The sequence below is a fragment of the Pseudopipra pipra genome, chromosome 9, assembly GCF_036250125.1.
Source record: "Pseudopipra pipra isolate bDixPip1 chromosome 9, bDixPip1.hap1, whole genome shotgun sequence".
In the NCBI taxonomy this organism is placed as follows: Eukaryota; Metazoa; Chordata; class Aves; order Passeriformes; family Pipridae; genus Pseudopipra; species Pseudopipra pipra.
Genome location: NC_087557.1, coordinates 9,838,107 through 9,862,619, shown reverse-complemented (window position 1 = coordinate 9,862,619; position 24,513 = coordinate 9,838,107). Strand labels below are relative to the sequence as shown.

The 24,513-nt window shown below is 37.6% G+C and overlaps 1 protein-coding gene and 1 long non-coding RNA gene across 5 annotated transcripts in view; one reads left to right on the top strand and one right to left on the bottom strand.

Annotated features, from left to right (window-relative positions):
* NR5A2 (nuclear receptor subfamily 5 group A member 2) overlaps window positions 1–24,513 on the bottom strand; it is an 88,319-nt gene that overhangs the window by 16,075 nt on the left and 47,731 nt on the right. For all 4 annotated transcript variants that reach the window (XM_064664479.1, XM_064664483.1, XM_064664482.1 and 1 more), the window contains 2 exons: window positions 20,900–21,019; window positions 11,051–11,198 (listed from right to left, as the gene is read on the bottom strand). In XM_064664479.1, coding sequence (XP_064520549.1) covers window positions 11,051–11,198; window positions 20,900–21,019 — 268 coding nt within the window. The remainder of the gene's footprint in view (window positions 1–11,050; window positions 11,199–20,899; window positions 21,020–24,513) is intronic.
* Window positions 7,505–15,777, top strand: LOC135418825 (uncharacterized). The gene is made up of 3 exons (XR_010432690.1): window positions 7,505–7,683; window positions 12,402–12,488; window positions 15,502–15,777. It is a non-coding gene; the product is annotated as an uncharacterized LOC135418825 (long non-coding RNA).

Below are 24,513 nucleotides of genomic sequence, written 5' to 3'. Positions count from 1 at the left end.
ACAGAGGTGTTGTGCAATATGTTTATAATGCACATCAAACCCTCCCAGTACTGAAGATGATACTAAGTGTAGGGTTTTCCTTATCAATCTTTGAATAATCTTATAAAGAAGAACTCTTAAAATACCCTTAGGATGATGGCCACGTGCAAATTAAGGTTTTGTAAGCCACATGGACTGGGGGCTTACTCTTTCAGTTTGTCCCATACTCAATAGCTTTGCACAGGACCAGAGCAAAACTGGGAACTCCTGCTCTGAGAGGTTCATCCAATCTTGGTAGCAGCTTTGCCAGAGCCTAAGGAGTTGCAGTTTTCATCCCTCTTCCTTTTTCTGCCAGCAGAAGTCACTGGGACACGCTCCAAGCCACGAGCTTGGGAAAGAGTGTTTCTGCACCATCCCCTTCTGTCTCCCAGTTCATGATTCCAGCTGCATTCAAAGCTGGGCCATAAAGTTTGTTTCTGAATTTTTCTTCATTGTTTCTTTCCTATTTGCTTCTGTTTCCTCCCTTTCCACCTCTAGCTTGGCTTTGATCACAGTTCTATGGTTTCTGTTTCCTCCCTGGCCTTTCCCCTCTGCTTTCTTGGCTCCCATCGCAAGCCCTCCAGTCTCCCTCTGTTCCTCTGATCCACATCACTGCTGTCCCCTTGTTTTCATTGACTGTTTCTGGTTCCTGCTCTGCCCCAATAGCCTCTTCTCTGACACTCTTGTCCCATCACTCTTCTTCCATCACTCTTGCAGATCCTTTCTTTTCACCTGAGCTCCTGTTAAATTCTCCTGTGACTTCTTTTCATTGTTGCTTTACAGTATTTCACCTCTCCCTTTCAAGACCCTCAGAGACAGCCATTGCTTTTGTTTCTCTTCCAGTGTTCAATCTTACACAAGCAGCAAAGGGGTATTAGGCACAGTCTACAGTGCATCTCCAGTAAATGGCCAGCACTCACCCATATATACACTTTCAGGTTAGAGCCTCTGCAATGTGTGTTTTTAATTAGAAATACATGAGAGGCAGTTTTTAGTCTATATTTTCTGGTTTTAAAAATATTTAGTAGGTTGTCTGTTACTACTGCAAAGTGAATTTAGTTATTTTATTCCTTTAGCAAGTTCCTCATTCAGTGAAACATTTAAACACGTGTTCAAATTAAGACTATAGGGTGGTATTACTGGCCCCAAGGTTAAAGATATTCATTCACTTATCTGTATTTTAAAACAAAGCCATTTATTCCCATCTTCGTCTTATGCTGGGAAACTTGATTAACAAAAGTAGTCACTCATATCAAACATTTCAGCCAACAGCAGCTAAAAGATTCTATGTAATAACATATTTCCTCTGTTACATATGTAATACATTTAAACTTGCACTTTAAATATCTAAAATGTATATTAAAAACCAGAAAAGGACAGAAATTGTAAAAGTATTCTAAAAGTAGACACACCAGTAAACATGGCTTATATGCAGGTAATTTGTTCTCCCCTTTCAGGAGATGTTTAAAAGCTGTACTTACTAGTATTCTACAAACATATTAGAGAGGGAAAAAGTGCAGAGCACACTGATTGGGTTATTCTGAAATCCCCACTGTCTCCACACAAAGGCAACTGTACAGAATACAAATATTGCTTGATACCCACGTTTCTAATTACTTGCGAGATTTGTATCTAACAAATATATGACCTAATTTTCTCTCAAGCATCTAATCCTATTGTTATTTCAAAACCTTGTTAAATATGCATTTTGGAAAAAAACAACATGAAAAGAAAAAGTACTTGCATTAGATCTTATTTCCATGGCTTGCAGCTGTCAGACAAGCAGCCAACATAACCCAGTAATGATCAGACTGAATCAAATTCATGCCTCAATAATGCCATTGTACTCAACAGTTATATGAGGTATGAATTTGCAACATTCATTGCATTTAATGAAATAAAATCAGGACAAATCAACAGTGATTATTAACTTTCCTCTATTATTTAGTGTAGTTTATTCAAAAAGCTCCATCAGCCATGAAACAGAAGGCTATCTTGGAAATTCCTGCAGGAATTTTATCATTCACTACTCCTACACCCAGGGCTGAGATGAATGATTCAAGTTTTATTTATTAAAAACTACTGGTTTAATTCTGAACTGTACCTTATAACCCCAGCATTTGTATTTTATTCCTTTTATATTATGTGCTTTTTTCACAAAAATAATTCACTGGAGATTTCACTAAGATAGATATCTGTAAAATAGACACTGTCCTACTTTCTTTAATACTGCCTGCACATGTGTGGAACCTGCATGGGAGGCTGGCCTAAAACCTGTCAGCTCACTGAAAAAGCGTTGTTTATCAAAGTCATCACTCCATACATCATAATTTAGCATCTATAAGAAATTTAAGGACTGATTTTTAATTGTTTGGCTTTGTTATGGGTTTTGACACATAAAGTGAAAGGAATATGTCTTTGCTAAGAAATAAAAAAAGGGCAAAAGAATATCCACTTTGTCCTGTATGTGCTAAAATGCTAAAATTCACTTCTAAAAACAGTCTCTCAAAAGATGAATTTTCAAATTTTTTTGCAAAGTCTTAGACCCTAATATGAAAATACAGCAAGGAAATAGTTTCATGTTGAGTAATTTAAAAGGGAAAGGATCAAATTTTCTCAAAATCTATTCAAGGTATTTTAAATCAGATTCCTGTGAACAGTGTCTTTGTTACGGTATCTGTAGATATTTCAAACAGTGTTGTTTCAGTCTGCCTCTACTTTACATAGTATCTTTAATACTCTGGATTTCACCACTCTTTACAAAGATAGATAACTCCTGTTTTCGTTTACCAGATTGCGTAGTTGAGATATCATTCAAGAGACTTCAAAGTAATGGAGTCAGAAACAAAAGGGTTGATTTCTCTGTTGGGCAATGCTGCCTCCATGAAAGGAGAATGTCCCTCACGAGATTATTCTGAAATGAGGTTTTGTCCATATTCATTTGCTTTGCTTTCCCAGAGGGTTAAAAGTGGAATAGCTCTTCTGGTGGCAGAGTGGAGGAGCCTGGCTGCTTTGCTTGAGATCCAGAGAAGAGTTAAATGCTCCAGGAGCAGGCTGGATATTTAACCGTTCCATTTGCCCTCATTATCTCTAGTAAGAGATGTAACCATAGTTTCCAAGGGAATGTGGAACATGCAACAGTGAGGGACTATATATGACTGCTGACAACTGTTCACATTAAAAGTCAGCAAATTCAAATTTGTCAGAGAAATGTTTGTCAAAACTGCAATCAGGAAATTCATGATAAATTTCAAATTCTTGACTATAAAATTTTCTTGGGGACAAGAAAGGATCCCTGTAAGTGTCACTGTTACCTCTTTCAGCCTTCTGCTCAATGCAAGACATCAGTTTCCTTCCAGCAGTTGAAAACAAAGTCTGTAGCTTCTGACTGACCTGTATCATAATAATTTAGAGAGGCATCATCTTGACTTCAGATTTCAAGAAACAGAGCCTCCACTATACACAGAGATGAGATCTTCCAAAAGGTTGTGATCTTCACCCTTAAATACTTATATTTCTAGCATAATTAATCTCAAACTAATACTACAGAGCTAATCCTGCAAATGTGTTCTCATCGACTTCCATGGGATGTGCACAGTAGACATGGTTTACCTGATTAATTTTTTAAAAAATTGCTTCATCATATTCCATCTCAGTGACCACAGCATTTCATCCTTTGGCCTTGGCAAATGGTGCTGCCAAGGTACCTTTCTGATCTCACTGCTTCCCTGTTTTTTGGCTTCTTTCCTTTTCCCTGCTACATCAGACATAAATTGTGTTAACTTTCAAGGGCTCGTAGCAGTTCCTGCCTTACATATCATCAGTCATTCAACATCACGAGGTCGTCTCCTGCCTCTGACTTCTCCATTTCCCACCCACCACCTTTCTGGACCAAGTACTTTTCTGCTTTTTCCTTTCTGCTTCTCATGCTTAATATGCCAGATCTATTTATCCACTTTCTTCATATTCCCCTTCAAAACTTTGTTGTGATATCTGAGACAAGCCTGGGCTGTAAGTGTGCTGGGACTGTGCCTGTCATCCTTGCACTGTCTGCCCATCAAAACCTATTCCTCATCACATATGTAGATTGCATACTTTAAAGGAGCATTTAAAAATGTCACCTGCCATTAAGGATTCCTTATCATAAAATTAGGAAATGTTCCTGTTCATAAGTTTGTCACAGTGAAAGGATCACCCTAGCTAGATGTCTCATTCTATGTTCTTTGGTTCATTCCCAGGCATTCTGCAGATGAGATGGTAATTTCAAAAAGTCATTTTGAAATACTGTTAGTACAGGAAAAAAAAAATCAAGAATACAAGGGAGCAATTTTTTTGTCAGAAATTAGTATGTGGAAAAAGTACTTAAATAAATCTTGATTTTACTATTAGTCAGCTGTCTGCTAGTAATAAATGATATTTAGTTCCTCCCTTGTTATAAATACATATTGATTAGTTTTAAACTCTGAACTTCAGAATGAGTTATATCTGGTCATTGCTAAACTGCTCTCTTCACTAAAAAAATATCCCCAACACCTATTATACTGCATTTAATTAAGACAAGCATCAGCTTTATGTACCATTATTTGCTTCTGCCAAGTCTCTATGGTATAAATATTGAGCAGTCACATCTCCTGAATACTAATCGATCCTTCCTGAATTCCAAATGATTACATGAAGTTTAGGAAGTGTTTCTTTGCCAGTATTACCCTCCAGTGCTTACTGTAGTTGGACATTAAGGTTGAGATAAGAGCGTGGATAAGATGAGTGTGCAGTAAGAATTTTTCTAAACTCAGATGTAATGTGGGGAAGCCTAAAAGCCCTGCTGGAATACTACTTGTACAGAACCCCTCGCCTGCTCCGTTACCGGTGTTTACCAGGTCCAATTTTACAGGTTCACTTGTGTAACAGAATGGATGAATGTAAGAAAACTGACAATGGATTCAATTATACATCTGTATTGCAAATAACATATATATATATATATATATATATATATATATAAAGAGGTGTAAAAATAGTTGTATATTTACAAACTACCAAAAATAGAAACAGTCAGAGTGACGACTTTGAAGAAGACTGCATTGAACCCTAAGAACTGTTTGTCACTGTATGAGAAGTGGACACATTTGTGATGACAAGGCCATCCCTGGATAAGTGCTGCATTACTGGCTTACACTGGCTTGCCAGGGAAGACCGTCATGCAATACTTTTCATTTCAAATTTGCAGCACCTATTTAATCTTTATCTGCAATAAAGATTTACATGCAAAATTTGCTAGGTTATACCTTTATATCTGTATTACACTTAGTTATCTATAATCCTGCACGAATTGGTTCTTGTCTAATTTTCCAGTCTTGTTTCTTCTTTTCCTTTTGTTCTGATAAAACCTCCTGCCTCACTAATTTCTTCATTTAATTCTTCTATTATTTTTGTTTGTGTGCTCTTAACTACCATAAGTACTACAAAAATTTAGTAAATATTCCCTGTCATACTACTTCAATTTGATGCTTATACTCTTATTTTCCTATCTACATACATGGTATCTCAAATTAAACTCTCAGCAAAAACTGTGAAAGTGAAAATATTTACAACTTCATGTTTCATCATGGTTTGCTGCTGCATTTTTTTTTCTTATCTTTTCTGTGTATTTAGATTGCAAGCTCACTGAGGCAGAGATTCTGCTAGTCTGTAAATCTAACAGAACAATGAATGGAACAATGTTGTTACGTAAAGTACAGTAAAAAGTGCGATAGCTCATTTATAATATTGTTTTGGAGTTGGTTTTTTTTCTTCAGCTCCAGATTGTTGTGTGACTGCATCGATGTGAGTTACTGGAACCAGGTGAAATGGAGCACAGGCAGGCTTTGTGCTGCTGCTCCTTAGGTGTGTATTTGCTCCTTCTAGTTCTGTGAGTGGTAGGAGTAGAGTCTGCCTTGGAAATGCTTCATTTCAGCCTGCTTCATCTGTATGAAGATCTTAGCACATTTCTTTTCCAAAAGCACAAATAGTGGGGCCCAGAACCTTAGATACCTCCTCCTATCTCAGCTCTGACAATTTAGGGAGACTTAAAGCAAGGAAAGATTAATTTGCTAATATTCCTCTCATTTTCACAGAAATGAGAACGGAGTGTTGCAGATTTAGATAGATTTCTGCCGAACCCTTAAGTAAGGCTGCATTTATTGGAGGGCACTGTTTAAAAATTGAGTTCTTTTTTTGTTAGGTTTTTTTTGTTGTTTAAGCAAGAGCCCATTGTTTGATGTCCACCACGATTAAATGTTTACTATTTTTACCGGACCCTCTTGTCTCATGTTAAGTGAGATATGAGATCAATAGTGGCTCTGCAATTATTTGTCCATTGATAAAGCCTTCATTTTTTAAATGAAGTACATTTATCTGTGTCCTGACAGTGATAAGGGAGTAGTACCAGTCAGCTGCTGCCTAGTCTAGCATTTAGCTCCACAGCTGGACAAGTGCCTGGACATGGGTCAAATGATGTCTAACTTTCTTCCTATTGGCATTTCACTTTACAAACTGCTCTGATGGGAGGTTTGAAAAATCATCCTTGCTGAGTTCAGATAATAAAAACTAGCAGGACAAATGGGAAGTTTTGATAAAGAGAAAACAAAGGCTGATTTCAGGTTAAGTGACCAGTCTGTACAGCTACTGGATGGTAAAATGAAGATGACAGAAAATATCCCATTTAAGGCACTCATTTGGTTCTTCAAGCGTCATTTAGATTTAGTCATTTATCATGTTTAGGTACTGAAAATTTGATCTGAACTTTATTCTGTGTTAGGAAGCAAATTTTGGCTCTGGTAAAAACTGCGTGAAATTCTCTTTGCCCTTAGTTAGGTCAAAATTTCAGCCTAGTGGAGCACCCGAATCTATTTCAGCCCCTGAATTAGAGAATTTTACAGATCACGTGGGATGAGTTTTTTGTTTATTTTCATTTATTTGTTTTATTTCTAATTCTGATTTATGACAAATAAAGAGGGGAGTTTCCAAACTAGTGTCAAATGTGGTAATGAAAATTCAAAGAGGCTGATAAACTGACATATTTGCTTTTTCTATCTGTAATGTATTTTGATTCAAACCAGCAGTTATTAACAACTAGGAAATCACTTGTATTTAGTTTTTGAACTACTTTTTGATAGTGTGTACCGTGGGCTATACTGGTTATATGCCACAGAAAAATCAGGTGTATTATTACCCTGGGATTAGGGTAAAGAAATCACATTATCCTCAATTTGGTCAACTTTCAGAAAGCTAAAGATGTTTATTGTCATTTGGTGGTAAATCTGATAAACAGTTACACAACTATGTGATCAGCATGTTTTTCAGAGGTTCCATGTGTAGGATGTGAGTTCATCGAGTAGTGTTAAAAGTAGGTTTAACACTCAAGTCTGTCAAAGATTTCTTTAGTCTTTCCTAGTTTTGCAACTTGTGCCTGGCCACTAACTTTCCATCCACTTTGTTATTACAGTTGCTGAGTTATCATGACTCCATCTTGGTTATCTGATGAGAACAGTAATCCAAGTGTGATGGACTTGCTCCTCTCCAGAGAGTGGCAGTGACTGAACTAAAAGATGCATGAGGACCACTGAGGGTAGGCAGTCACTGAAGCGTGAAGATCTGTGGACATGAAAGACTTATACGTACAGAGAGGTAAGAACTACCCAGCTGTAAAAACATTTGCTTTTCACAATTAAGAGAGGGAATTTAAAAGTTATGTAGTTCTAGGTATATAAATACTATATAGCACTGAACCAAAGAGACGTCACACTTAAGAGACTGGTTACCAAACTATTCTGGCTTGTTGAATAATTGCTGAGTCAATACCACCATGTACTTGGCAGTGTTGGTCAGATGGGCCCATACAGACTGGATGGCCCACTACAGAATGCAGCTGAGCTCACTGAAGTGGGTACATGCAGTTTGATTCAGGAAGAGTTGTGACTGCTATCTCCAAAGGCTACAATAAATATGCATCTGTCTGAGCTTCAACAGCATCTTCTTTAATGCTGCCAAAAATCAAAAGGATTTTCCTGTATAAACCCTTTGTTACTTCTCACAAATAGATAATGAACAATTATCTCTCTCATTTAAAACCTAGCAAGCAAAACTAATATGATTTAATTCTATTTCAAAAAGTTATTCTAAGTGCTTTGGGTTTTGAACATTATTTTACTGTTAGTTTAATAAGATAATAACTTGTGAAATGTTAAGAAAACAGGCAGAGACCAGGTTCTTTGCCCTAAAGGAGTCTGCTGTCTTGTGAAGAGACAGACAACATAGTACAGCCATGAATAACAACCACCTACACAAGGCAGCCTTATATCTATATGGTTATAAAAAACCAAACAGTTTCTTCTCAATAAATTAATTCTGTGGATTACTGAGTTCATATTGCCTTTGAGAGGCTTTATATTAGATATTGTTTTTTCAATCAAGTGCTGTACTAAAGAACAAGAGTATAAGGTTTTATTGGCTTGGTTAACACTGGTGTGAACATCCCTAGAAATGTAAATAGGCTGGTATGTCTTGAAGCACTTTTTATTCCATTAAACATTACAGGGTCAGATTTTCAACAAGAAACAGCTGAAGTTTTTGAAATATTTTTTTGATTAAGTGATATTTTTTGGCATTAAGACCAGTTTTCTGTTGAAATACTTAAGAGTTGTAGATACGTGTCAAATGCACTGAGATACTTTAGGTATGATAATTGCTCCCCGTTATTTATGTAGAATTTGATGCTTAGCTACTCTTGACAGCCCTGCTGAATGCCTACCAGCACTGTTAGACACTTCAATGTCTTCTAAAATCTGACTCACTCTTAGGATGTGAGGCATCTTATTAATTCCAGCTAGATGATTCACTCATTCTTTTGGGCACAAACTTAAGTACTTAGCTGGAAAGGGCATGTGTGGTTTTCATTTAATTTTTGTCATCATTCTCATCAAATATTTGCCTCTGTCCTATGGGTTAAGTGATACCATCTTTACATTTTACTCTTTTCAGAGTAACATGTAGCTCTGACTATTAGCAAACAGAATTCTGCAGTACGCTAAATAATGAGCTAATCCATTTCAAAGGTGTTGAACCTTTCTTAGCTACATCACTTTAATATGCAAGTGATGTGACTACAAGATTCCTATTAGCAGCAAAATTAGTTCTTTTTATAGCAGCATAGAGAAAAACTGGCTAACCTGGCTCGGTACAAGCTTGTAGGGTATTCCTGCCCAACTGCTTCAGAAGTTGAGCATAGTACCTGGCAGAATTAGAAGAGCTAAAGGTGTGAGAATGATTCCTAAATCAATGCAAAGTACTAGAACAGCTGATGAACATGATCAAACCAAAAGGCCATCTAAATGTGAGAATTTTCCAAATGCACTTCACTTATTCAGCTAATTTAAAATATTGCTGAACTGAGATGAATCTTCTAAATATTTTATCAGAAGAAGGCTACAGGCTCTACAGATATTTCTGTGCCACTGTATAATGACTGAAAAATCTACTTATTAGGAATTAGGAAATATGAATTCTTGTTATATCAGATTAATTCATAAAACATAATTTCTGCAACAGATGGTTTGCTTTTGCTTCTCTGAATCTAAGATATGGAAAGCAATGTAGCCCCGAATACAAAATATTAACAGTTACCAGGGAAATCCATCATCTCTTCCTAGGATTCAAAATGGACATACTTCATAACAGTCAATTCTGTTAGCATTATTCTCATTTCATTCTAATTTGTAAAATACTTCTTTTTTATTTTCTACAGGTACTGTGTCCTGTACCTCTGAAGTATTAGTCTTTTTTGCTCCCTGCATTTAAAGAGAGCTTAATCTAAAATTTTCTCAAGCAGTTTCAAATTCTATAATACCACAGAGGGACATATTTAAGACTGTAATCGATGTTCTACAGTGTGACCTAAACTGTTCCTTTTAGTCTACTTGTAATTGTATTAAAAAAACTTCTTTTTAGAATTTTATTCCTTTACAGAAGTTTTTTTTCTAAACTGAAAATTAAAGAAAAGTATTATGTAATGTCCCCAGCTGCTGCTATCTCTCACTGTTGTGTTTGGTTTACCTGTTCACTGTCTTTACCTTTTCAGTAAAAGAGGTGTTTTTGCTACAGAGATATAGCTGGGTCTGACCTTATTTATGTTTTTAAGTCTCTCCGTTCAACTGTCTGCCAGTAAACAAAAATTCATTTGGGCAAAGTTCATTTAGGCCAGCTTTATTATGTCAACAAAGTGCAAACCTGAAACAGAGGACAGGCAGAAAAATCTCCTCCTATGAAGTCAATAGGAATCCATCTCCCTAAACCCTTTTTTATCCCTGGCACCAGTGATTTTTCTTGACTGATTTATTGGAGGGCACTGGTTTAACTAATTTGTCTTGCATAGGTATCTTTCCCATTCTGTCCCCTCCACTAGTACAAAACAATCTTTGCTTTGAAGGTTATTTCCTAGCCAGATCTGGCATAAAGCTACTATCATTAATTTGCACTCTAGGAGTTCCTTTCACTTTTTAAAAAACTATGAGATACATTCCTCACTTATGGGTTCCAATGTGACAGTCATCGTATACAAAGGAGATTGTTTATACTTACCACAGATACCTTTGAAAAAGAGGGAAATTTCAGCCATATCCCCACTCCATTTGGTTTACATAACTGTATTCAATATCACAGAAGAACATGGGAATCTGTATTTTCCACTGTTCTCTAGAATATCTAATAGAATTTTATCCTTGTTCTGGAAAATTCAGTAATCGCATACAGAAATACAGAAAGTTTGTAATACTCCATTTAATTCCACAGTTTTAGGAGTCATTTCTGTAGAAACACACTTTTAGTCCTTATACATAATTTCCCTGCAACTGATAATTAAAAAATAATCCTCAGATTACTGTGAACCTCATTAAATATACTTCATAATGTGTTTCATGAAAAACTTAAGAAAAGCAAAATATTTTCAATGTTTTAAAAAAACCCAAACAATTAAGTATGAAGATTAAAATGTACCTACCTAAGCTAAACAGCACCAGGAATTTGAGACATACAAATTCTCGTAGATCAAACTGCAGGGAACGAAGCTTTGCTACGAGTTCTTGTGCATGGCTCATGAGATTGTTGAGGGTGGCTCCAGCTTGGGATGCTATTATGGAATAATCCACCTGTAAAAGAGGACAGTATTCCTGTCTGGTTGTCACGGCCACAGAACCACTTTCAAGCAAACCGTTGTTTCAAGCAATCACATACAATTGTGATACTCCTGGATAAACGAATCATTCTCAATTTAATTATATTATAAAGTATCAAGATGACTTTATATATAAACCAATTTTAGCACTATTGAAAATAATATTAAACCATATATCTTAATGGTATGTCACATTGCTGTGAGTGCTGGTTTGTCTGTATTAGCTTTTTGCAGAAGCTTTATACATGAAAACTGCTTATGACACTTGTAGCTGTCCCCATCTTGGTTTGTTTTATTCGCTTGGTGTCTCTTGTTCTCATTGTAACTGTAAGATCTTGTGAAAAAAGACTGATGAAGTGAGCTTCGTGCCTACACTGGTGTATTAGTCCACAGGGACATGATATTTGTGGGAATTGGTCCAGTGTCCATAACTTGGCCAGAAACATCTATTCAAGCCCAAAAATGTCGGTGTATTCCCACAGGAAACAGAGGTATTGTGTGGGTGGTTTCTGTTCTCCTTAGCTACACAAAATCCTGCTATTTGTTGGAATTGATTTGAACACACTTGTTCTGGCAAGTCCTGCCCTGCTAAGGGGGCAGGAGGAGCTGGCAGGTGTGTGACACGGGCCAGCTGCACTCACATTGTCCCGAGCAGCAACCGCAGCGCACGAAGCTGCTTTCCCTGGGGGAAGAGAAACAAGAGGGACTGCTCTGTGACCTGCTGCCCTTGTCACGCTGCCCATTTGTTCTCAGGGCAGGCTGACCTGTCTATGAGCTTTGTCATGGATAGGGACCAGCAGAGAAGGGTGCTGCAGCCTACAGGAATGCCATGAAGTGAAGCTGAAGTGCAGGGGCCGGGCTGAGCTGGCTCACAGGCAAGGCTTGTGACTGTGAGGCCGGGCAGTGGTGCAGGATGGAGCACGGTGGAGCTGGTGGGTCAGAACCAGGGGGACCTGAGCAACTGGGTCAGCTAAAATGCTCAGCCCCTGTTCACCAGAGTGCCAGATAACTCCCTACAAGTGCCACTGTCCCATGGAAATGGCCTGGTGTGCTGCTTGCCCCCATGAGGAACCACTCCTGGCCAACTGGCTGAGACATAAATGGGTCAGTGACACATTTTCAAAATGCCTTTTTCTCGCCTGGGTGCTCTAACGTTACCAAAACCTTTCTCTTTTAGGAGCCTCCAGAACAACAGGGGAATTGCTAACCATATTTTGTGTGAGCACATGTAAGTGAAGGCTGTAAACGAAGACTAAGCACAATGGTAAGTGCACACTTTGGGTTAGTGATTTGTTTAATGGTATCAATGCTCTTATCCTATCTTTAAGGTCTTTCATAATAAAGTAGTTAATAAGGAATGGACAGGTATCATCAAAGGAAACAGACCAATACCGCAAAATTTTGTTTTTCCAAGCTCTGATCCCTTAAAATATATTTAACCCCCTCAAAAATAACCCAACCCAAACTGTTAAGGAACATGTATTTTGAAATTAATTTTTTTTAAAGTACTGATTTTGCTCAAGTATAAATGGCAGTAAAACAATAAAAAAATCCTGAAATACTTTAAACTGACAAAATTTCAGCCAAGAAAGACAGATGACTGAAAGAAACTAAAAATAACCTTTCCTAGTAATGACCTTAATATAATCAATAGATTACTGACTTTTAATAAGACATTTCTTTTATATGTACTCTTACTGCTCCCAAGAAACTGACTGAAGGCAACTGCACAAGAAAAATGAAGTTACACTTTTTGTATGGAGGTTAAGAATACTGATGCTTTGTAGAGTTGGAGCAGTTAAAGTTGTGCTTATGTTTCAATTAAGACAATGGATTATGCTTAAGTATCCTGTGAGGTAGGTTTTATTGCTCTCTTTTACACCAGGGGAAACTTGAAGTAGTGACATTAAATCACTTACTCAGGGCCAAAGAAATCTGTGACAAAATTAGGACCTGATTTTTGGAAATCCCAGCCAAACTATCATTCAAAATCTACTTTCTAGTTCACCTCTTATTTATCTCTTTCTGCACATACATTTATACATATTTCCTTATTCATATTTACTTATAGAAATAATAAGAAAAAATAAAGTAACATATCTCAAATACTTTTTACTCAAAGAGTTTAATATAGTGACATGATTCAACTACTTCATATTGAGAAACTGGTCATATATAAAGATCAAATTTCACAACTTAATTTCCCTTTTGTAACTGTTAAGAAGGGAAAAAAAGCTCAAAATCCCTCACTGAGGTTCCAGTTTGTGGGGAAAATACGCTACTCACTTCATAATAAGAAGTTAAAATGTCTGAATGTCAAGAATATCAGTGGCCTTAGTGCAGCGATTATGCCATAATGGAAAAACCCAGTAGATGCCTGGATCTCCCACCATCCCTCTACTGGAGAGCTCTCAGGCAACCTGCTACTCTTTCAGGTGCATTTAATATTTGCAGCACCAGCAAATTTGTCTGGGAGGCAAGTCCTCATCTGCCACTCACCAGGAACAGGCTGTATTAAATTTTTATATTTATTGACATTTCATTACCATAATTGACTGCAGTTGGTTCTCTAGTAGAAGGCACAGGGCTGCCTCCTAAGCAGGAGAATTGGTCCCTTGAGTAGGATTTGCAATTAAAAACAACGCAGAATGGATTTTTTTTTTAATTGTGTAAATATGATGAGTTGAATTTTCAGCTTTAACTAGAGAATACTAGGTGTGCAGAAGGCTTTTTTCAAGAGTGAGCAAAATTATGAGTCAGTGGAAAGACGACCCCCAAAGGTGTCAATCAGTTTATACAAAAGCAACTGTGCATGAAAAAGCCTCAGTTAATGTCTATTCTGAAAAAGTGGTCACAATTAAGAGTATGCTGTCCTGCTTGCTTGGGCCTGTATGCAGAAATTGATAATAAAAGGTATATTATACCTTCCAATTAATGATTAAAACCACTTTCGAAAGACAAAAATTAAACCAGCTTGGATTTTGTGCAAAATGCTTAATTGCATATTGAAGTCTTAGCATTTACTTTATATTGTACCATTGATTACTTTTGGTAACATCAAATCCACAACTGAACTAAATTATTCTTGCTTTCCAATTAATACTATTTCATTTCACAGTTGATTTTGATGTTGAAAATGGTACGTTGACTGGCATTTTTGTAACCAGAAGCTTTGGCAAAGCTTACACAGAACCTAATTTGGAAAGAAAATGATGGGTGTAAAGTAACGGCTGCACAGACAAACAGGAGTGTGAATTCCTCCTGTAGCCTAGGCTAAATAAATGCTGCAGCTGAAGGCCAAAAAGGCAGGGAGCACCTGTGCTTTTTTGTTTTGCAAATGATTTATCATGGTAATGAATGACTCCTGAAGACAAATCCCTGGTTTTGCTGGGCTCAGAATCAGGTGGTGGGCTCTGGTATCAATTCCTTTCTATGCTCACAAAACAGAGTCTAACAGTTAATTGTGGAATTAAAATCCTAAAATTAAGCAGTGTTTGATTTCTAGAATATGATCATGGGATCACGTGGAAATATTGTGTGGAACTGTACTATCTCTTTCAATGCTTCAGCAAGCTTGAAATAGTCTCAAGAATATAAGCTTAAGAGTGATTTTAGTTGTTGATGGCTGTTACGAGGTGCTGATTATCCCTGAATGCCATTCCTTCCAGCCATACAGGAATTGTACACCTAAGGAACACAGCCCCTGCTGTGGCTCTATCCAGTACCTGTATAATGAATGAACGTTCTGGCAGACTAAGGCAGTTCAAGTTAATGAAAGATTGATTTCATATTTAATTTAGTAAATTAGATTACTGTGTGTTTGGGGCACGAAGGCAAAGGAAGTAGTGGGTGCCTGTGTGCAGCAATGGGATCATCCTGCTCCTCCCTGCTCTACTCAATGCAACCCTGGCCAGCACAGCTGGCTCCTGCTGCTGGGAGGCTGCTCCCCCACTTCTCCCTCCTCAGCTGCAAACTGCACTGAAAGCCTGTGGAGTTCCCCACAATGGCCTGCCCTGGGTTTTGAAGTCCTGACCCTGCTGAGAGCCTGTGAGCTGGCTCGAGTGCATGGTATGTGGGTGGATGAGTTACTCTTGGAAGGATTCATTCAGCACAGTATATAGCAAACAAGTTAATTTACTATCACAACCATAATTACCTTTCCACTGTTTCCTGAATTATATATTTCAGTGGCAACTGTGGTGGTTATTAAACTCATTTTGAGCTTTTCATAGGATTAATGCTTTCATTAAAAACAATATTTCTGTTACATTTCTAAGCAAACTTGGAAAACACTTTGAAGAGGCACCTACATACAAAAATTGAGGAGGACTCAGCATGGACAAAACCAGCAGATATGTTTGTATCTACAGGTTATCAGGTTTGGATATATTAATTAAAATTGTGTTGACTTATGCAGCATAAGATGCTTGTCATTTTAACATGATACACAATGATAGAAGATAATGAATTAAGTTGCCAGTGGACCTTTCCCCTAGGATGATGTTATTGTGCTTGATAATTAGCTATAATATGCGAATAGTAACACTTCAAAGTACTGCATTTACTTTTTCTAACTTAGTTTCATAAAAACTCATACATCAAGAGTGGAAAAATTCTATGCCCTGTAGTTGATCATATATAGATTAATTTATAGTAGATGTTATAAAACACATAATAATGAAAGTATTGTTAAGCCTATTTAGATAGCTATTTTAATCAGTACCATTAAATTTTCTACTCTAGCAATGGTGACAATTAAGTTTTTCAAATGGTGAGTATGAAGATGCTGAAGTGAGGAAGCTTAGAGTACAATAGAATCCATTTCTTTACCAAAGTGTTGTAATGCACTTTTGTGGTTTTTGTGTAGAGATGATATGAAATCACTGCTGAGCTTGAATATTCAATACACTTCATCTGAAGACAGAGCATCACTGGAAATTTTTTGTGACTGTCTGGGTAACAAATCAAAGGCTATGCTAACTCAGAAAGGCTTTGACCAAACTCAGCAGAGGGAATATTTGGCAACAATGAGTAGAGTGTAGGTATGAACAAAAGCAGCAGCTTGTGTCTGCCCAGATGAGGCTACAATTCAGATGTTGTGTATTGACTGTTCCATGAAAATGCATGAACAATGATATTCTGTGCAGAGCTTTAGTATCTACCCTGTGTGTGCTGGGCCTTGGAAGTTGACAGTGTGTTGCTGGTGTAGAAGTTACAAAAGAAAAGTGCTCGAGTTGGAGGAATTAAAGTTCTATAATTGGAAATGGTCTGTTAAAATTACGTGCCACACGGCAAACCTACAAAACTCAGCGTGTGGAGAGCATATTGGCAATGATTTACAGTTAACCACTACACTGCAAATCACTCCTTAGCTGTTTTCTATTATGAAATTTCGAGAGTTGTAAAATGCATTTGTGCTACTTTATTTCCTTTTGAAATGGTAATTGCTACTGCTGAGGGGCAGTACTTAGTGCAGAAAATGAAGTGTGCAGCATAGGGACGAACTTGTTTCTGAGGAACTGCTGAGGAATTGTAATGATCTGAAAAAAGTGCTTTCTTGAAACATACACACAAAAGAGCTTCAGTTATGAAACCCCAACCAAATAAATAACAAAATAAAATACAGTCTCTTTTTGTGCAAGGGCCAAAGCTTGCTACTTAGCTGCTGACTACAGTTTTTGCCTATCAAAGTGGGAACAGTGGATTGACACTGGGTAAAACTCATAAGCCAGTGGCTTGAGGGAAATGCAGATATATGGAAATGTGATAGGAGTGCCCTAAGGTAATGGGTTTTGAGCCAACGTGTTTGAAAATTATCAAGTATGCTTCTGACTACTGGCCCATTTTAGATACCTAGTATAGAACTGACAGTGGTATGGCCCTGGGGAACTGGATGAAGTTTGACTTTTGTGTCTGAGGAACAGAGGCTGTGCAGTCTAAGTGGAGAGAGCAGGTATGTTCTAATTAAGTGGTGGTACGTTCCCCCCTTACAGCTTCTACCATGATTGTGATTGTAAAAAGGACTGTGTTTATGAGTAGCTTTTATGGAGGGATATATTAAGGAAAGCGAGGAGTGAGGCTTCTGAGGTCTTAAATTTACCAACTTGTGACAATAATCTTGATCTCTCAGGCAATAAACTTGGCAATCTAGCTCAGGTCCTCAGTTTAAAGTTATTATCTTTGAAAGCCAGATGATTGACTGTAATTTTGCTCATAGTGCTTTGTTGGTAGCAGAAATAAAAACATCTAAAGCACTTTTCATCAGAAGTGTCAGAGTGCTTTCCACACCTTAATCAATTAATTTTTATGAAATAGTTGAATGGTTTTTCCCTGTCTCTACTTCAGGAACTGAAAAGATCAGGACAGCAACCAGAAAGTATGCAGCACTTGGTGCACTAGCAAAGACTCATAGTGCCCAGGTCTAGAAGTGTGGCTTTCCAGGATTATTTTACAGTTGTTACAGAGAACACAGTCATAATTGTCCTTTCATAAATACATTTGAACTGGTGTTGTGTCTTAGAATGCAACAATCTGAGCTGATGCTGTGAAGACAGTCCAACTTGACATTTAAGAAAAGAAACAGTTGGATTGGATCAACTTGTCTAAAAAAGTAACTCACAACTTAGCCAGGATGTAAAGGCAGTGTACAGCTGCTGAAGCCAGGAATGGCTCAGGACAAGTAATGTAGAAGCGCTGTCCATGCCCACCGGCATGTAGAGATGATGTTACAAAAGCGTTCAGCTGTAGTTGAAACTTCCAAGGGATGTCAAATTGATAGTTAGGGGATGAACAAGGAAAATGTGGGACGGCTGCTGGATTCAGATGATGACTTAGTGCAGCAGGAACAGACCAGGCTGAGGTTCTCAGTGCTGCCTTTGCCTCAGTCTTTACTAAAAAGGTCTCCCAGGCTCTGTGTTTTGCATCAGGGCTCGAGGAGGAGGAGAGTGACCAGCACTGGGTGTAAACTGAAAAAAAAAAGAGTTCAGACCAGAACTAAGGCAAAATTTCCTCCCCATGAAAATGGTCAGGCTGTGCATGGAGGTTTTGCAGTTTCCATCCTTAGAGGTTTTCAAAGCCCAACTGAACAAAGCCCTGAGAAACCTGGTTTGAGCTGGGGGTTGAACTAGTGACTCTTTAAAATACCTTTCAGCCTGGATTATTCTGTGATTTTAAGATTTGTGGCTCTGGCAATTCTAGCTATTCTAAAACTTCTCCTTAGCTCATCCAGCTTTGTCGACCTAAATAGAAGAGGTTCTTCAAAGAAATTATTTCTATCTACGAAAATCATTTTAATAGATGATGTTTTAAAGTAAACACTTTGGAATGATCAATCACACACAACTCAGGTACTGGCACAGCACTGGCACTTCTGCAATACCTCAATGACCAGCGGTCTTTCTGTGAGCACGTGTGGCACCCACAGTCCAGTGAGAGCTGTGCCTGCTCCTGGAAGTATTCTGATTTTTCCACCAGGATGGCAGTGACAAGAGCTGAATGAAATCAGGACAAGACCAGTGGCATTACGTGTAGATTTCAGAATCCTTCGAGTTTCAAAATCAGCAGCCAGAGACTGCATATTTACTTCCTGTCTAGTGTCTCCCTATTTCTCAAAAAATCTCTGGCACATCCATGGGTGTGTGTTCTGCAGCTGTTAGCAAGAGTGAAATGGCAAGGAGTCCATCCATAAGGAAAAGGACTGACTGTAGTGCTCTGGTTGCTAGCCTAGTAATATGGTTCCTTGCCCTCCAAACAGCCTAGTGCAAAGAGGAAAGCACAGAAGATGATGAGAGACTCTGGGAGTCTTGCACCAACTTCAAAATTACAAGCTTTGGCATGGAGAACTGAAACTGGGTTTAAAGAAGAATGCATTAAACCTATTTTACAAACCTGGGAAAAAAAATGGATGCAATCAGTTCGATTTAGCCAGATTTTAATTTAGTTAGACTACTTCGAAATACACAGCTTCCAAATCCAGCTGCTGATTTGGAATAGTACATTTAATAAGTGTCCTGCTACCTGTTGTCCAACAGTGAAGAAACACTTTGCTTTGCCTGGAGATGATGTATGGCTGTTTTGTTGTTTTTTTTTCCAAGAAAAGAGTGGCTTATAAGATAAAAATTATTACTGTGGGAAAATGGGCACAATGGCTAGAACATAAGGATATTCAAATGTCTCTAATGATTTCAGTGGGACTTAGACACTCAGTACCATTAAAAACTAGCTAATCACATAACAAATGAGACACTAATTTAGCAGTTCTCTCAGGAACAGAAAACTGTCAATATACTTATAGCTTTATAAACAAGCAAGCACTGTGTGTGATAAATGAACTAATTGCTGGTAAAATTGTCTGTCTTTTGTAGATGATGAAATAGAAAGGGGATCAGTCATTTTCTCAAAAGTATCAATATAAGTCAAGAGCAGTGCAACTAATGTTTTCTAATATAATTAGGGAATACACTACTATCTGAGACAGGTCAGTGACTTTCCATGAAGGTGCAGGAGTCAGTTCCATAGCTAGAATTTGAATTTTCCCATTTCCTTACTCGGAAAAGTCAATCATTTCTCCTTTCTACTGTAGACCTTTTAATCATAAATTCAAGCATTTATGTCTCCTTTTGATTCTTATAAACACTTGTTCTCAGTGCTAAGAAATGGCTTCAGTTTTAAAATTATACGTGAAGCTGTAAGGAGATTCCACAACATGCGGACACAAACGGTGTGGCACAGAAAAAGGAGCTGTTTTCCAAGTGTGTATAAATTGAGATAGTTTGGTTTACAGCTACTTAAATACCAATAAGCCACTGTTTGTTTTCACTTTGAGTCAGAAACATATTGTCCAGGCACAGTTTGCTTCTCTTTGATACTGTGATTTTTTTTTTCTGTTAAAAGCAGAATAATAATCTTAGGAATAATATTCTTATTTTACTGGCAAGTTCTTTGTGCTTTGGAAAGTATGAGGAAAACAAAACTTTCTATTTCTTTTGGGTTTTCTCACTGTTTTCATAATATTTGCCAGACAACAGCTCTTGCATTTTGGGAGATCTATGTATCTGACACCCAAAGAAAATTAACCCTTGGAAAGCTGTGCAGAAACTGCAGGGTGCATATCCTGAGACAGCTCCTGAGACAATATCTGCATTTATAGCCTCTGGACTGAATAATTTCCCTGTGATTAGATGTCTCAGCTGCCCAGTTTCTCACACATGTGTGTATGTCTCTAAACCCAAGATATTTCTGAGGTAGTAAGCTGCAGGTTCTCTAGATTTCTGACTCTGTTAGTGATTCTTTTCAGTAAATCACAATTCTGAAGGCGAAATAAGCTATACTTGCTTAAATCTAAAGTATTAGGTTTAGGAGTGTTGTTGGTGCTGTCAGAAACCATTTCAGCCCCAAGGAAATACAACTTCTTGAGAAACATTTCTCATCTGGTATTTTTCAATCTCTGAAGTATACAAGTACATTTGAAAAGCAAAGTGATTATGATTATATCTGCTTTTATAAGTTTAACTGTAATCAGCGGACTAGAAGCAGAGTGCACAAGTCATTTTATCTACATTATTTGTGGAGAATCTCTGGGAACACAGGAGCGCTTCTGACCTAGTTAAACTCCTGCTATTTTGAAAATTATTATAAAAAAAGGACATCAATATTTCTCTAAGACCACATACTCACTTGTTGCCCGGTAACCAGAAGGATGGAGCCTTCTTTCCCATGTACCACTTGCCGGTAAATGTGATCTAGAATTAAGAGTTCGCTCCAGCAGTTCTGAAGCAACTTCATTTGGTCATCAACCTGTAAAGCAAACATGAACGTTGGTGGCATCACTCTGGGAGTAGGTCTACATCACAATATGGAGACAGTCTTCCTTCAAGCATGTGACTAACATCATGAGAACAGAAATGCTACCTAGAATTATTAACCCACAAAATTGCTATTCTCAGCTGAATAAACAGGACACTGCTGAAACCTTTATCCATAAAGTGTATAGAAATTTTACTCCTGATTAGATTAATGGAAAGCAGAACTATGGCACTGTTATGCAAAATAATAATAATTGTGTATTTATGAAATGCTAATGCCAATGGGATGTTATTTTCACCCAAAACAAGAGGAGCAGAAATAATGCTGATGTGAATTTTGCCATACTCCCCATCTTTGTAACTCAGCTTCTGGAAATAGTAACGAATCTGCAGATTCAAGAGCATTATTGCTACAACAGGCCCAAGTCACAGATATGTCCCTTGCAAAAGGAAAAAGTGAAGAGAGAGGTAAACACTTTCTAAAAATGGCTGTGGAGGTTTGAAAAGAGAATAACACTTCATGAACAGAAGCTAAGCAGCTTCAAGGGTCACTGGTAGGGCAAGAAAGGGCAGTTCACAAGTCAGTAGTGAGCAGTGAGACATATCACTGATTGTATTTGGGAACAGAAGGAACATGCTGGGCACTCAGCACAAGCAATCTACATTAAGATTTTGTGAAGTTATTTGGGATGTACATACTGGAGAACCATGAAATACGTCCCTAAAATGACTCCAATTACAACTGGATTGCATTCAGTTTTATTCATTTAGAGAATGAAAAATAATTAGGATTTCCATGGAAATGGGAGGGAAAAAATCACAAATTAGTGGAAGGCAGATTATGAAATTAAGTCATCGTAAGGATCAATATCCTCTGGACCTATTCTTACTGATCTTACTGACTTCTTTTCAAAATGAAACAAAGTCTTTGACTTCAGATGTGTGCCCTGAAAGAGTTGAGAGATGCTTGCTACAATTTAGTGTGGTCATAGCATGTATATAGTTGAAAGGACTCTAAGAATCTTCATAGGTAGTAATTGCTGAACAGATTAAAAATGCTATAAATCAGAAGAAGTAAAAAATAAATTAGCATATTTAAAGTGGAGCAATATCTAGAATTTCTGAGACATGGAACTATTAAAATTGCTTTTCAGGGGTTCTAGTTTCAATTCCTTTAGAAACAGATTTTGTAATACACAGGAAACCACATTACAAGGAGTAATCCTGCATGAGCTGAACTAGATAATGCAGTAGATGTTTTCAAGTTTTTTCAGTAAGACCTAATGCATTTCTGAACTTTATTATTTCAAGCTTGTTTTCTGGTTGTGTGATAGAGAAGGAAGTGACATTTGTTACTTATAGATTTTTGTAGCATCATCTGTGATGATGCTCTCTCTCTTTCTAGTTACTTGCCATATAGCTTGGACTTTAACATCTGAAATATTGAAATCTCTGTTTGCCTCCTTCATTTATCTTAACTTTCTCTTAACTTTTCAAAGGCAGAAGAGTCTGTGTGCCACAGATCCCATTCTCCCACAGAGATCATAGAGCAAGACTGATTTGCTATTAAAGATCTATTCCTCTTCATAAACATGTATTTGACTACAAAACCATTTAAACCAAGTGATTTGTTAGCTCAAGAGAGGACGGTAAATTACCACATTGATGCACTTTGGCCAGGTTTCAATTAATTATTTGAAAAATATGTTTGAAATTTAGAGATTCTATTATTCTTGCTTTTTATGTGAAGCTGTTCCATGATAATTTTCTCCTCTGACCAAAAACGTGTTGGAAAAATCACAAAAATCAAATAAATCATGTGAACACACCAGTCATCCAAAATTAACATTTCACACAAAGCTATCACAGCTTACATCTGAAGGAAACAAACTGTGAGACAGTTTAAACATTCAGCATCCATGTCATAACAACTTATACCTGAATAAGAGGTCAAGCATTTGACTCTGCTATAAATGACATATTTCCAGCTAACCCATCTGTCTCAGCCACAGGCTTTTGAAAACAAACTACACTTTACAGGTCTGGCTTTCTGAAGATCCCAACAGCAGCTAGTCTGCAATCAAAGCTTACCTCCCAAGCTTTATCATATCATTACCGCGCCAGTGCTGTGAAAACAGTGTGAGATGGCAAAATCACAACAAAATTGTTTTGCACATAGTCTGTTCCTGCTGTTCTACAAGACTCATAAAACTAGCAACAGTGAACATCTGCTAGTGGTTCACAAAATCTGCTCCTCTGTATTCACTGCAGTTTAACCAGTGAACGCCTATAAAAATGGATTGCACAAAAAGCACAATACACATCCCAAACACAGTGTGACCTGCAGAAGATTATCAGATCCAGCTGCTTTTGCCATTTTAAGAAAACTGATGGGGCAGAAGAATGCTTCCCATTTCGTACTAGGAAGAAAGAGACATGACTTTAAGGAGGATCACTGATTACTAAAATGTATGGCAAGTGACCAGTTCCAGCCTACTTCTGAAAGATGCAGATGCAGAAAACCACACACTTTATCTCGATAACGCAAACAACATGAAAAACAGAAAACATCATAGATCACATTGAACAAAAATGGTAACGCATCACTCTGCATGTTAGAATGAGGTGGTAAAGTTTATGATGTGTGTAACTTCAGCCAATACACAAACACGTTTGTGTTTCCATGGCACGTTGACAAATGAGTTGTAGAAAGTGCATTCTCTGGCAAAATGAAAAAGTCAGCCTTTCACCAGAATAACTGCATGCATTCAACTGAATGTGCCCTGAACTGATCCTGAAGTTCTGAAGAGGAAAATCTTCTGCAGAAAAAGCCTCTTGTGGACTTCAGTCTCCTGATTCCAAAGCTGGAGCATGCTGCTCTGCCATTACCAGGGGAAGCAGGAGCAAAGATAAGATTCTGTCACCAAGATAACTTAGCTCCAGCCTGGGACTATCCATAATCAACAAATTTTTCAATTGTGGTATATATTGAATTCAAACAAGCTCAAAAACTTGTGCTGACTACATGTTGATGTTTTTCAGTTTGTAGAGAGCTTTAAGAGTACTATCAGTGTTTTAACACCAACAAAAAAAAATTGCCTGTTGTCCCAACTACTGAGAGTGCTTATAAATTAAACATTGTATGGCCAAGAACTGCCTGCTGCAAGAACACTCCCCAGATCTGCAGCTGCTCCCTGCCATAAGAGAACACCGACACAAGGATTAATGTAACCCATGTCTTACCTAAGCAAATTGTCAAACAAGATGCCCATTTGACAGCTATCTACCCTCAAGCAAAAGCATGAGTGAATGCTGTGCCCACATGGTTTAGTTTAGGTCCTTGCTGGCCATTAGCATTCAGATGAAGAGACACCAGTGAGGACAACGTAACTGGAAGTTGTTGCTGAAGAAATGCCTTTTAAAGAAAGATGTGGAAGAAGGTAAGGAAGGATGTGTGACTCAAAAGAAATAGGAGATCATTTCCAG